This window comes from Amblyomma americanum, chromosome 2 (genome assembly GCF_052857255.1).
Source record: "Amblyomma americanum isolate KBUSLIRL-KWMA chromosome 2, ASM5285725v1, whole genome shotgun sequence".
Lineage (NCBI taxonomy): Eukaryota > Metazoa > Arthropoda > Arachnida > Ixodida > Ixodidae > Amblyomma > Amblyomma americanum.
The window spans coordinates 75,880,101-75,894,165 of NC_135498.1; the positions used below are offsets into that span (position 1 = coordinate 75,880,101).

The 14,065-nt window shown below is 47.3% G+C and overlaps 1 protein-coding gene and 1 pseudogene across 2 annotated transcripts; both read left to right on the forward strand.

Moving 5' to 3' along the window:
• The first annotated feature begins 4,695 nt into the window (after window positions 1-4,695).
• Window positions 4,696-6,187, forward strand: LOC144121443 (protein D3-like). The gene has a single exon (XM_077654646.1). The coding sequence runs from the start codon at window positions 4,829-4,831 to the stop codon at window positions 5,519-5,521; it is 693 nt and encodes a 230-aa protein (XP_077510772.1). The 5' UTR covers window positions 4,696-4,828; the 3' UTR covers window positions 5,522-6,187.
• Window positions 6,188-11,224: 5,037 nt separating this feature from the next.
• Window positions 11,225-12,219, forward strand: LOC144118711 (protein D2 pseudogene; annotated as a pseudogene). The gene has a single exon (XR_013312115.1). The product of XR_013312115.1 is annotated as a protein D2 pseudogene (transcript).
• The last annotated feature ends 1,846 nt before the right edge of the window (window positions 12,220-14,065 follow it).

The following is a 14,065-nucleotide window of genomic DNA, read 5'->3' on the forward strand; positions in this document are numbered from 1 at the left end:
AGAGACATTTGTAAAAGCCAACAACCACTCTGAGAGGGGCACTGAGCTTGTGTCTTTTCACACGGACCAGCGATATGTCAGGTGTCACATAGTTGGCCAGATGTGCTCTTTTGGCTGCTGCTGCTGTGCGAATAAGATGGGCCCATTTTTGAGGCAACTGCAAAGCGAAATTACGCTGCCACGCCGGGTATGATGTCTTGTCACAGAAGCGAAGGTGTACAGATAATTCGCTTGCATGTAGAAAAGCCGATGAAAGGGAAACTACAGAAGGCAAACGTTCGAAGGATTGCTGTCATGTATAGCGGAAGGAGGGCAGGGTATAAAGAATTCTAGTAAGCGAAGCTATGCACAAGAAACACAGTGTGCACACATGTGTGCGGAAATATCTTTCTGTCCAGGCATCCGCAGTGAATAACTCTTGTTGCGTCTTCAGTCGCGTCTTTTTGCACGTTCCACTTGCCATTGGATCTAGTATGCTCGTGCTGGATCGTATGAGGACTTTTAATTTGTCGTCTGCCGCTAACCCAAAAGTGATTTAAGAAAAGGTATCCGAACATTTAGGGGCACCGAAGGAATAGCAGATCAACAGCGAGAACGCACATAACAGAAGTGCATTTTGGTCCCTTATCATCCCAAACTCTAGATTTCGATAGTACCCGATGTCAGGTGGCGCCAAGGAACAAGGCGGCATCTGCCGAAGAGAGACAGAGAGAAGAGAGGCTCGCTTCGCCGCCAGCTGCTGGTTGCATTGTGGGAGTCCGCCTCTCTATTTCTTTTCAATGAGTGTTTCGCCTGCTACGTGGGCATGGTTAATTGGCAACATGTGACCCGGGAGTGAGGACTATCGAGTCTGTGTCACCAGTGGTAATATGATCCAGGTATACCTTAGAGCAGGCAAATTTAAGGGCGTTGAGAACCACTTCATAAATTCTGTTCTCAGCAAAAATCTACTTTTGGGTTTTTTTGTGAAACTCTAAGGCGCCCGTGTGTGAAACGCTAAGGCGCCCGTATGCTGTGCGATGTCAGTGCACGTTAAAGATCCCCAGGTGGTCGAAATTATTCCGGAGCCCTCCACTACGGCACCTCTTCTTCCTTTCTTCTTTCACTCCCTCCTTTATCCCTTCCCTTACGGCGCGGTTCAGGTGTCCAACGATATATGAGACAGATACTGCGCTATTTCCTTTCCCCCAAAACCAATTATTATTATTATTTTTTGTGACTGTGTTGATGCTTTTTCTGCAGGAAAGGAGAATTTATTTCTGAGAGAAGTGGATTTAAAGACAAAACATTTTTTTTCCCTGCCACTGGTTTCAAAAGTGTGACGTAAAAAAGGAAAAATACCGAGTGGTCACCGCTTGGAAGTGAATGGTGGCGTAGGCTCGCCTTAGAGAACCGCGCTACGAAATTCAGAATTGACGTAATCACATTTTGCTTGCAATAATGGTAATAATGTTTGCGATTAATTTTTTCCGTCTTTTCCAGGAGCCAACTTCAGTTTATACTCTGCGTTTATCTCAAGAGGAAAAGGGGGGGGGGGGAGGGGAGGGTGAAGTGAGGCACTGTTATCATTGTCACTTGTCACAGGTGGGGAAACTTAAAAGTTCGGGAGTATATTTTTAACAGCGTTTTAACTCTTGCAGCGATGCACAGTAAAAATAGGATGAGAATCACGTGCTTAATAATGAAGCGTGTAGCTTAGTTTCAACTGGAGCGGCTCCACAAGCGGGAACGCCAGACTTATGTCCACAGCTTTAATTTTAACTCTCGATTGCACGTACAGCCATGAACAAAAATTTGCGGGATGTGTATTCGCAGAAACACAAGTTTTCCGTGAATCTGCATCCCGAATACTTTTGAACATGATTGCACTTGCCAGCCACGTGACTGTTGTATGAAAAGCTAAAAGGGGCCCGAAGTTGGAGTCCACGGTTCATAAGCTCAATCGAGCTTGCAGAAAAAAAAAAACTGTTGCTCCATTTTCAGCCCCGAGAGTGCTGTATGAACTTCGAGAAGAAGTTGAACGCTGTGCAGAAGTGAATGTCTTCTTGGTTTTCTGCATCGAACTTGTGCACAGGCTTTTCGCTTTGTGTCGCTTTGATGATCGTAATAGGATAGCGCTTCCCTATAAGGACTCTTTTATTGAATACAACTCCCAAAAGAGCAATAAGATATTGCCTCTTCATAAAAGATTTACCGCCCAATCTTTCGCCTGTATTTAATTTTTTCTTGTTTCAGCAAAAACAGGAAAGCTCGGAGGCGCCCCCAGAAGCGTGTTCTCACAACTTTAGATTATTGTTGCTCTCACTGTCTTATGAACATATCGGCATGTCACAAGTTTGAAAACAGCAACATTATGCCTTTCGGCGGCAAGTTTTCTCTGCCGGTGACGACAGGTGGCTGCGCCAGGACTCGTACATTGCAACGGGACGACGGTACCGCCCTCGCGTCACCCACGTTATGTTATAGAAGTCTTCCCATGCGGTCCTTTTTGGCAATGCAGCGTGAAACGCGCCGGGATAGCTTTCCTATGATTTCGGTCTGTGCACACATATTTTTTCAGTATGCCTCACTTGGCATTTCTGGGAAGGGCTGATTTAAGCGAGAAGCTGAATTCTACAGTGCCATTCTTGTGCACGTGCCACTCTTGTGCAGCATGTTTTAGATGCGACATTAACAAGAGCTGTGTGGTTTAAATTATTATTATTTTTTAGTGTCACTAAGTCGCTACGCGGAAAAGGCCCAGGAGGCATTCGGGTAGTGTCGAACACATAACAAAAAAAGCCACAAAAACAGCGTGCTATGCTCTGCAAAGATAAAACAAAAACCTCTGGACTTTTTCTATGGACGCAGGGTTGAATCTACTGCAATAGCTCTAGCATATTGGTTGGTAACAACTTTATTGGAGCCACTTCTGTCTAGCTGAATTCTGTTTGCTGCTGCTGATTATGATGGTGGCAATTAGGCGTTCAGTGGCCTTGACTCATCGATTCTTTCACTGCTTAGAAAAAAAAGTGGTATACAGGGGCTTGACTATAAACCATAGCGGCAATATCTTTTCATGCTTAGGAATGCAATCTCAAAGATGCTGAGATCCCGGCCGCGGCGATCGGGGCCCATGTACGGTCCGATGTCAGTGCATGTTAAAGAACCCCAGGTGGTCGAAATTCCGGAGCCCTTCACTACGGCGTGCCTCATAGCCTGAGTCGCTTTGAAACGTTAAGCCCCCATAAACCAAACCAAACTAAATATACTGAAGACAGTTAATACGTAGGAAAACTATAGATCTATAGGTGTGTTTTCTCCACTCTTTCGGATCGTGTTGTTGATAGAAAGCTCCGAGTGGCGATTGGAGCATTTATCTAAATTTTGTATTATATTTACTATAAACTGATAGGCACAATAATATATTTATTACGCCATGCGTCTTATCATTATGCCCATATCATCGCGCTCCATTAGCATACTGAGAACAAGCATTCCTGCCCGTATAACACGTGCACTCCAAGCGATAACGTTAATATAAACACTACTCCCGGCACCTTGCAGAAACTTTCCTTCTTTCAAGAAAAAGAGAAACAAGAGAGAGAGAGAGAGAATAAAAAACAAAGTGCCTTCCAGCAAAATTGACCTTTTTAAAAAGAGCCATGAGCCGAAGTCAGACAATGAAGAAAAAAACAAGGAATAGCGAACAAAGGGCACTCTGCTGCAAATCGATAAGTTGTGCAGCAAAAGATCGCATACACATGCGTGGTTATTCAGAGGGGCTCTCTCAATATTAGCATTTGCAAAAGACGCAGCCTTTTTTTATGCAGCCTGATGAGCTCCAATTTGATTATTATCCTAATTGGCCTTTAGCACAAGTTGGCAGTATTCGTTCCCTTCATCCTGGGTGATTAAATAAAAAAAAAGAGAATGAACTTTCCTCATCTCAAAAAATTTTCAAAATAAAATCTGACCCCTCTTTTCGCTACCGATTTTGCTGTGTGCTTTTCAAAATCACACATGGGCAAGATCAAGAGCGCGATTTTATTTTCGATATCCTTGTTTAGACGGGGAAGTCGTATGTCCATGCAGTGCAGATGTTTAGTGGTGTGCATAAAGTGTTGCTTCACACGAGGTCATGACGAGAGGCTTTCTTAACGCACAACGCTTCTATTGGCCTCAGCGGATGGTTGTATGCAATGAATATTATTCTTCGCCATGACAGCAACGCACTGTTCGCGCTTCTTGGCAGCCATTCACTCCCACAGCATTGCCAGAACGTTAAAATTCATTGCCGTCGATGGTTTTTGATATGTGCAATCCTCATAGCTTGGTGAAACATGAAATTGTGCAACAAACATTTGCTTGTTATTTCACCTTGCTGTCAAGGCAACGTGCACAGCAGTTTCTCATCCTGAGCTGCTATAGCAGCTCAGTACCGCGCCCCGACGAGATTCGGGACGCATATAGCGGAGCATTCTATAAATCACACGCCCTATACAACAAGCGTGTAACACCGAAGATTCCCCTTACAAGGAGTGGTCTTAATATACAAGTGAGCTGTCTGCTACCGCGTTCCCACTGCTTCGGTCGAGGGCGCGTAGGCCTCGACAGAGCCCGAGCTGCCGCTGCCGGTCGGTGCAGCTGTCGCCTGACAGGAGCGAGGTAGAGCAAAATAGACTAAATCTATACAAAACAACAACACAGACAGCACACGCCGCAGACTACGGCTGTGCCGGCAGCAACTGCCGCAGCTGCTGCAAGGGGCGGGGCGACTAGTGAGAAAAACACTCAAGGACTTCGGCAGCCGGCGGCGCAGCAGGAGTGTCTGCGGCTTCCGCGTCAGATGACTCTGCTTGGTCACTCTAGTAGTGAGCGCTGTTTGGCGGAAGACGAGAAGATGAGGCTCCTTCCGACGTCAGCCTTGCTTATCTTGGCCCTATGGAGTGGCAGCCAGGTGAAAGAGGCTACCGCACCGTGGGCTGCGACGAAATCGTCGTCCCAGTGGAGGCAGCAGGCAGAGTCTGATCTGGATTTATGGACGTCCTCGGGACTTGTGAGGGACCTCTCGCTACCTGATACGCTGCATGCCGAGCTCGAAGTGAGGTACGGGAGGGTGTCGGTGGTCATGAACGGAACACTGACGCCCGCACAGACTGCCATGCCTCCGACGATGGTCAGACTGAGAGGAGCCGTCAACTGCATGCCTCCGTTCGCGCTGGTGATGGTCGACCCGGATGCACCGAGTCGCAGGAGACCTACGGCACGCAGCTGGTTGCACTGGATGGTGGTGAACGCGAAAAGCACGAGGAGGCTGCATGAAGGCAAAACAGTGAAGCGGTACAACGGTCCGACCCCGCCCAGGAGATCAGGACCACATCGGTACGTGTTTCTGGCCTTCTGTCAGGGCCGCAAGCGCGTACGGGGCAGGAAGATTGCGCCGAGGCGGAGGAACAACTTCAACCTGGCTAAATTCATCAGAAAACTGAAGGCGGGAAACCCGTTCGGAGGCAACTTCTTTTACGCCGAGAACTCATGATGTGTGTTAGTGGGACTACGTGATGAGTGGTTCGATGAAGGTCGACATTTACTGACTTGCTCAGAAATTGCGGCTGCATGTGTGCTGTCACTGAATAAGAATGAAATTAATGTAATAATTCCTTTTCGTCCTCTGCTGCATCGTAATATTGATATTCCTCCCTGGGTATTACGCAGTGAGTGGTGATGGCTGTGGTCTGCTGATGATGCTTGTGAGGATGGCGACTATAAGAGTGAAAGAGTTCTAATGCGGGAGGCAAAGACTTCTCGAAAGCCAGCTGTTTTTTGCACGTCAGGAAGAAAGTGCATAAAAAACATAGCGAGAACTGACGTGAAGTAAATAAAGTGGTGCAAAATTTTAATTAAAGGAGCTTCTGTCAAATTAAATATATAGATAACAGCTTCCATTGTATTGTAATTAAATTTTCAATTCATATCACTTGATCAAGTTTTAGCGCTGCTATCAGGGAAAAGTTTCCTCTTTAGCGCAGTGTGGTTTGTGAATAAAGAACGCAGAAATAAAACTAAGTACAGCAGATGCTGCACTAAACATTTACGCTGCGTTAGGAGTGATGGATGTATTCCGGGTGAGTGCTAGTGTTTATGTTCTGCAGAACAATCCATACGTGTCACAACGAGTAAGGTCTTGAGCCAGTGTGAAATGAGATCGAACGATAAACAAACATGCAGCAATGTAATGCCTTGAACCTTTGTAATCTATGTTTTTCTATGTTCTTTGTATAGCACTGCCGGCCCTTGTCCTTATCACTTCTTTGTTGAGACGCGGCCGGATTTCTCTGGAAGTACTGTTACCGCGCGCGACAGTTTCTATGATGTTTGAGGTTGTTGTCGATGTTTTAGACACCTTACTTCGAAAGGTCGTCGTTGCCTTTAAATTGAACGCGGCCGATAGTGGCGGAAATTCTTAACCCATCGACCGCTGGGAGCCCATGCTGCTGTCGCCTCCTCCAACTTTTTTTCTGTTTGCAGGCACATCTTCACCTAAAAAAAAAAAAACATTTTGAGTTCTCCATCAGCCTCTTTGTCTGCCGTTTACGAGTGTACTTGACGTCTCACCACTCTTGAAAATATTACAGGTGTACTGGCCGAAACAGGCCGTGAACGAAGTTTTAAGGTTTTGTTTGAATATTTTTTTTTGTGAAAGAAAGTAAGACGTTTATCCCACAGTTTTTATCGCGAAATACAAGGATAGCAAAATTGTGCTATGCCTTTGAACTTATCGGACGAACCAAAAGTTTTTATCACGGTGCCTATGTAATTACTCGCTATCAAAGATAAAGTGGCATAGATGAGACAGCACAGCATAATTTAGCAAGACAGTGGTAAAATCAGTGGATTATTATTATTGTTCCATAGCGCTGCAGGACAGTTCAGGGATATATAAACTATATTTAAAGTGCTGATATGCTACGTGAACTATTACTCTCTATAGGCTGCCTCCGTCTAGATATGAAAGGAACTGTGCCGCACAATCCATATGCCACGTCGTGGTTTCGCCACCGTCTTGATTCTGTTCCCAGCGTAGCAAATGAAGCTTGGCAATGTCTGACAATAAGATATTAGTGTACCCGCTTTGGAGAAATGAATGCCCCTTAGCTTCCTCTTCCGCAGTTGCGACCACAGGTGCAGGTACAAAAGCAGTCTAACTCAATGGGCCACTCGCTGACTGTCACATCAGTGCTTAGTAAGACAGCATACCCTCGTTAGTATAGCTAATGCCGGAATGATGACAGCAAGACATTTTGTGTGATGAGAGGCTTAATTCTGCTGCTACATAAACTTCGTCATAAACTCGGGGATATCTAGAAGAGGCCTAGAAATACCTCTGTGAAAAGCAGATAAAAGCATAGCAAGGCTAAGGGGGTTCCTAATGTGCCTCGTTAGTCGAACCTATGTCTTTGGTATGGTGTAAAGAAAGCACAATTGCAGTAAAATAGAAAGGTCAGCTTTTGGAAAGTGCGTGCTACTTTGCGAGTAGCTCTCAAGCCGCACAGCGCGCCGTTATGCGAAAGAGACTAAACGTAGAAGAAGGAGGCGCGCATGTGGTGGTGTGCGTATTATTGTCGGTACAGTGACACTGGGGCATTGATTCAGTCAAGGGCGCTAACGTCGTCCTGTTCACAATGGACCGCCTCGAACGAGAACTCATTGATCACGGTGGTCGTGAAACTTCGCTTCGAACCCTTCGAAAAGGTTAGCAGATGAAAGAACCTGCTAAGAGAGACAAAAAAAAAACTGTCACTTTATTTGGGGAGAATCGCTTGGCACTGTTGATGTCATCGATTCTGTCGACGCTTCTGCTGTGATCAACGGTAATGACGTGCATCGCGTCAGCGGCCTTACTCCTCCCATTGAAATCGCCGACCCGACGTTTTTTGCTGTTCCGCCGGTGCCGCTCCCTACGCGCCCAGCTCGTTGCCTTGCTCATAGCGGCTCCCCGCGTTCATCGACTTCCATCAAACAACTTTGGGTCGTACAGCAACTCTTGACTACCATATAAACACTAGCACTCATGGTACTGTGCGCCAGCGCAACTACCAAGCATCAACCTCTGACCGCCTTATCATCGATGAACAGGTTAGCGACATGCTCCTACGCGGTGTGATCCAGTCCTCTCACAGCCCGTGGGCTTCCGTGGTCGTGTCTGTAAATAAAAAAATTAACGGTGGTTTACCTTTGGCTAAACCGAGGGAGAAGCGGTAGCTTCACAATCGTTTAGCATGGCAAAGTCTTATGCTATGCTTTGGTCGTGTCTTTGGTCAGGAAGCTACCGCTTCTCCCTCGGTTGAACCAAGGCTAAACCACCGTTAAATTTTATGCTCGCCTGAAGGCGTGACGTCACTGCCTAGCACGTGAACACGACATGTGGACTTCGTGCCTAAGCGCGCCGGCGCTCCTTCCGCTATGTACTCGGTTTAGGAGGCCGTGACGTCACGGCATAGCACGTGAACACCGCATGTCGACTTCGTTCCTAGGCGCGCCGGCGCTGCTCCCGTTGTGTACACGGTTTAGGAGGGCGCAACGTCAAGCCCTATCACGTCAGGAATTTCGCTCGTATTATCGCCCATCGACTCAACTTCTTGCCAGCAGCCCCAACGTTCGGCCTGGTCGCCTGCGAGTGATGAAGCTTTCCCAACGCTGCGCTTCTTCTCACGTCTTCTCCGATCTTGCGTAATTTCGACCTTGCGCGCCTATAGAACACACGGACGCCAGTGGCATCGGTGCCGTTCTCACTCGGAGCAAACATAGTTACGAGTACGTTGTTGCTTACGCAAGGTAGGCATCTACAAAAGCAGAGATAACTATGCAGTCACAGAGGAAGAAAGTCGACTGTTTGGGACTATCAGAAAATTTCGCTTTTACTTGTATGGGCGTCCATTCGATGGCGTCCACCGATCGATCACCATGCTTTTTGCTGTCTGTCTCCTCTCAAAGATTCCGCCGGCCGCCTCACTCGTGGGGCTCTCCGTCGGCGGCATTATGACTTTCAGGTCATTTATCGTTCTGGACGTAAACACTTCGATGCCGACGTCCACTGCAGCTCCCCTATGGCCTTTGATTCTGAGATACACCCGCACTCACTCATTCTTCCATTGACGTCACTGCTATGGCTTCTGACTAGCGCGAGGACCCCTGGGCTGCTTCAATACCGGATTTCTTGTCCATCAACAACAACAACATTCGCCGACGCGCGATCTTGAGTTCTGTGCATGCGCAACAGTGCAGTGTAGCCATTTCCGGTATCGCCTTCCGGCTGGTGGAAAAGGCTTTTAAACGGCAACTTTTCACTTAAAATATTTCAAAATACAACCTAAAAGCTAAACAACATTGGCAGAGGATTAATTGGTTTCCGCGTAGATAATTGTAGGGACATGAAAAAAAAAGACGGATGAAAAATATATTTCTAGAAACTGGTTCAAACGGCGATTCTGGCTCAAAATAACCTCAGAATGCTACCTAAAAGTGAACTTACCCACAGGTATAAACGATAATGTTCGGGCTGCCAACGTTTGGTCAAGAAAAATAGAAGAAAATGTATCCGCAAACACCAAATTCAAGCCATTGTCCTACGCGCTCAAAAACGCAGTATTAATCTATTGCGCCACATGAGCAACGCGAATGGCGGCTTTTAATTGTTGTCTTACCCGTACTCAAAAATATTGCCACATATTCGCGCATGCGCAGAACAGCAGATCGCGCGTTGACGAATGCCTGATCAGAAACGCTGGCCTACGGAGCAGCAGTGCTTTAGCAAAGATTGCGGCTGTCCACATTATTTGTCTGATTAGCCTCTTTACACAAGAAACAACATGTTAGATCACTGTGGCTGCCTCGTCCACTTCCAGCAGTAATTACTGGCGTTACACCAAGTTTTCTCGCAGCACCATTAAGGAGAAATCGTCTTTCCTTTTCTGCTCACACAGTGCCTGCAAGTTTTGCTCAGTAGTCGCCAAAGCGGAGTGATGTCACCAAAGAAGAGGCACGTTGCGGTAGGAGGGCCTTGTGTCCTTTTTGCTGAAGCAATCTTGTTAGGTTGCTCAAGGCGTGGAGATCCTCAGCATACCATGTTAGGATGTCAAGAGAAAAACTAGCATGCGTTGTGGTCTCTAGTTTTAGGCCGCTATGACAACAATGTGACGACTTCTGGATATATTCTTATAAGATATTCCGGCGTCTTGCTGCATGATCTTGCGGTCATGGTGAGCGTGCTGAGGTTTTGAGAATTCTTTACAGTGTGAGTTTAGACCTGTCAAAGTATTAGCGATGGTATATGCCCGGAGAAACTAAAGAAGCCGAATCTCGTCAGTGAGGTTTGGGTAACCTCGGCACCATGACGCTCAATTACACTCACATTCAGTCAATCCCACTCGCTCACACTGATATACGCTCACTCACACTCACGTCCGCTCACATTCACATCCACTCACACTCAAATCCACTCGCTCACAGTTATAGCTAGCCACACCGTTCAATCACGCTCACGCCCACTAACACTCACGGGGAGTTAGGCGAAATTAGTGCACTAATGAATGATAGTGCCGACCTTTGTCTTTGAACAGATTACCAGCAAAAAAATTGGTGGTGTTTTAGCTCTGGTTAAATCTGGAGTGACGCGATAGCTACAGGTGGCCGAGTGGAACTTGGTCACGTGCCACCCACGTGACGAACCACGTGATCGCGCCGCCGGCAGCTGCTCCGCACCACGTGACCAACCACGTGACAGCGTGGCGGCGCCGCCACTGTGCTGTGCACCGCCACAGGGTGGCCACGCTGAAGGCTCGAAATGCTACCGTAAATAGGGGAACTTGCGCTGAAGTTTGCGGTGCCGATTGCAGCGCCATAACACACTGCCTAGCGAGAAGAGCAAGCAGCTTTGGGTAGTACTCTTAGTACTTTTCCGCGCCACCTTCAGGCGCTTATTGGCGTGAGCCTCCACGCTCTGCCGAAGGCGCTCGTGCCGTGCGTCAGCTATCTGGGCTACGCCGAGAGAAACTAGGCGATGAATGCTGTCAGCCAAACACGGGTATCTAATCGCGCAGAATCTGTTCTCGCGTTTGCAGCGGCCCCAGCGAGCGGCTGACAAAAGCAGTTTTGAGTCACCGAATGGAACAACTGCAGTGCCACCTTGGCAGCGCAGGTTCCCCATCGCTACAAAATTGCTGGTAGTCTAGCTCTGGTTAACCCTGCTCGAAAGCGAAAAGCTGCATCTCTCAGGCTAAGCAGCGACCACTTTTGTGTCGCTGATAACGCTACCTCTGCTCGAAGCGATTGCCGCGGCTGCAGCGAGGGGCGTATCGACCAATGAGATAAACATACAAGGACGGCGAAAGCCGAGTCAGCGCAGCAGTCTGCTGACGGCACCCGTGTGGGAGACAACTCTGCCCAGTCGTGCAAGTGTGCTTCGCCACACGAAAACACAAATATGGGGCTTGTTTTGCCTTCGTCCCTGCTTCTCTTGGCCCTATGGAGCAGCTGCCACGCGGAGGAACCTGCGGCATCGTCGCAGTCTGAGCCGGACGTATGGACATCCGCAGGCATAGTGAGCGACCTCTCGCTTGCAGACACGCTGCGTGCCGATCTCGAAGTGAGGTACGGGGATCATCTCTCTGTGGTCAAGAACGGCACTCTGACGCCCGCGCAGACTGCGGAGGCCCCGACGCTGGTCAGACTGAGGGGCGCCATCAACTGCATTCCGCCCTTCGCACTCGTCATGCTGGACCCGGACGCACCGAGCCGTGAGAACCCCACAGCGCGCAGTAGGCTGCATTGGATGGTGCTGAATGCGGACAGCACGACAAGGCTTCATGAAGGCGAAGTAGCGGTGGCGTACACGGGTCCCAACCCGCCCAGGGGATCGGGAGCACATCGGTACGTGTTTCTGGCCTACTGTCAAGGCGCCCAGCGTGTGTTGACCAGCGAATTTACCCCACAGCAAAGGAACAACTTCAACCTGACAGATTTCGTCAAGAGATTGAATGCAGGGTACCCTTTCGGAGGCAACTTCTTTTACGCCGAGAACGCCTGAAATGTTGCATTTAGATCAACTTTTTTTTTGAAAGTGTGGCTAGAGTTGGACTGACCTATGATGAGCTCTGCAATAGACGAGATGCGGCGATGTGCTAATTAATAGCCCACGCCAATATGCATGCCGACTGAATAAAAAAAGTATTAGATGCATACTGTGTGTTTATTCCTTGAGACGCTTGGGTTGTTAGTTTTCTTGCTTCGTATCACAGTTCGAGTGGTGGTGGTTGAGACATGTTCATTATCGTGAGGATGATAACTAGAACAAATCGGGTGTAATGGGATAACCAAACCCTAGTGGGCACCTCGGCTACAGTCACGATCCCATCCTCGTCGCCAAAAGTTGTTGTCTTGGGAGGGGAACGACACTGTAGCCGAGGTGTAACAAGAACTCAGGTTTAATGTCAGCCGGCCGTCAGACCGCGCGTCCAGCTGGTCGACGACTGCCCGTGCAAACCAGCACACCATGCACTTATATCGAGATACAGACAGGCGAGGGGGCGGTGCCCAAGCACCGGCACGTGGCCATGAGTTCGCCGTTTGCTTACCGTGATACAAGCACTACAGTTGACTCATTTCCTGTTTTCTTCGCAGTGTTTGGAGAACGGTCAGTAATTTAGGGGGTTAAATGCGCGAAATAGATAAATTGGTGTCATGTGCGCCTGTTAGATCACCCCAGCGTGCGGCTTAAGCAGTGACGGACGTGACATGCCGCGGAACTGCGTGTACTGATGACTGGTTGTCAAGCTGTACGAGGCTGGAGTGGGGCCTGCCACTCCTGTTTTTTTTTTTTTTGCACTGAGAACGCAGTGTGCAAACGCTGCGAAGAACGTACAGCGACAAAGGATCACCTGGTCGAGATGGACCTCCATAGGATTAATCCTGGATGTTTCGTGGTATTTCGCACACGGGGCGTGTTCCAGATAGGTCGACAGAAGTGTTGTATTGACAAGAAGCTGCGTCACGGAGAAGTTGTCTCATACATCTGTAGTTGCAAATGTATTTGTATTTATCGGTCACTGAGTAATGGTCCTGCTTGATCGGGAGTAGTAGAGAAATAGCACCGAACTTTACTCGTGCTGGCAAATAATAGCGACTGATATAGAGAAATTAAATCCCGCTTAGTTGCCGCTATATATATATATATATATATATATATATATATATATATATATATATATATATATATATATATATATATATATATATATATATATATATATATATATATATATATATATATGTGCATTTCACTACATACATTTCCTGTTTATATCCGGCCGAACTGCTCCCCTGGAACTCTACATGACTTGTAAACTGGAAATACAGGCGTAAAATAATTATTCGAGGTAGTAATAACCTGCAGCATGTAATGGAACCGGTGAATACACAATAAATGAACATTTACTGCAGAGTATATATACACGCGTGCAACCGACCATACACCACAAACGGTGGGCAGGAATTTCTGCTCAGTACAGTACTCCTCACGTGCGCCACGTTTAAGGTTTTTCGGGAGCACAGAATGAAACGGAACAATAGGCAAGGTGGAGATATATTAGACGTGTACGAGCCGGAACACGTTGTTTGGGCAGTTTTTGAAGCTTTCTTTTCTTCTACTTTCTGCGGAAAATATGTGTCGCACAGCAAGTCTCGCAATGAGCAGAACGTCCGTTGATTTCATGCAAGTCACTAATCTCTTTTCGTTGATCGTCCTCGAAATCCTGGAGCTATAGTAAAAATTTTTGCACCAAGGTGTATAAACGCTCAGCAACAGAATTGTGTTAAATAAAAGCAGTATAGAAAAGAAAGGTAATGAATTCACTCTGCAAAGTGCACTGAATCGCAAGATTTGGGTCCGCAAACTGCCAAATTACTAAATTTGTACCATAAAAGATGTACCACGAAAGTATCCAGGCAACGAGGCTGTTTTTAGAGCTTTTCATTGCTGCTCAGATAGAATTCGGAACGTTCCAACATTACTGAAGGTTAGAAGAGC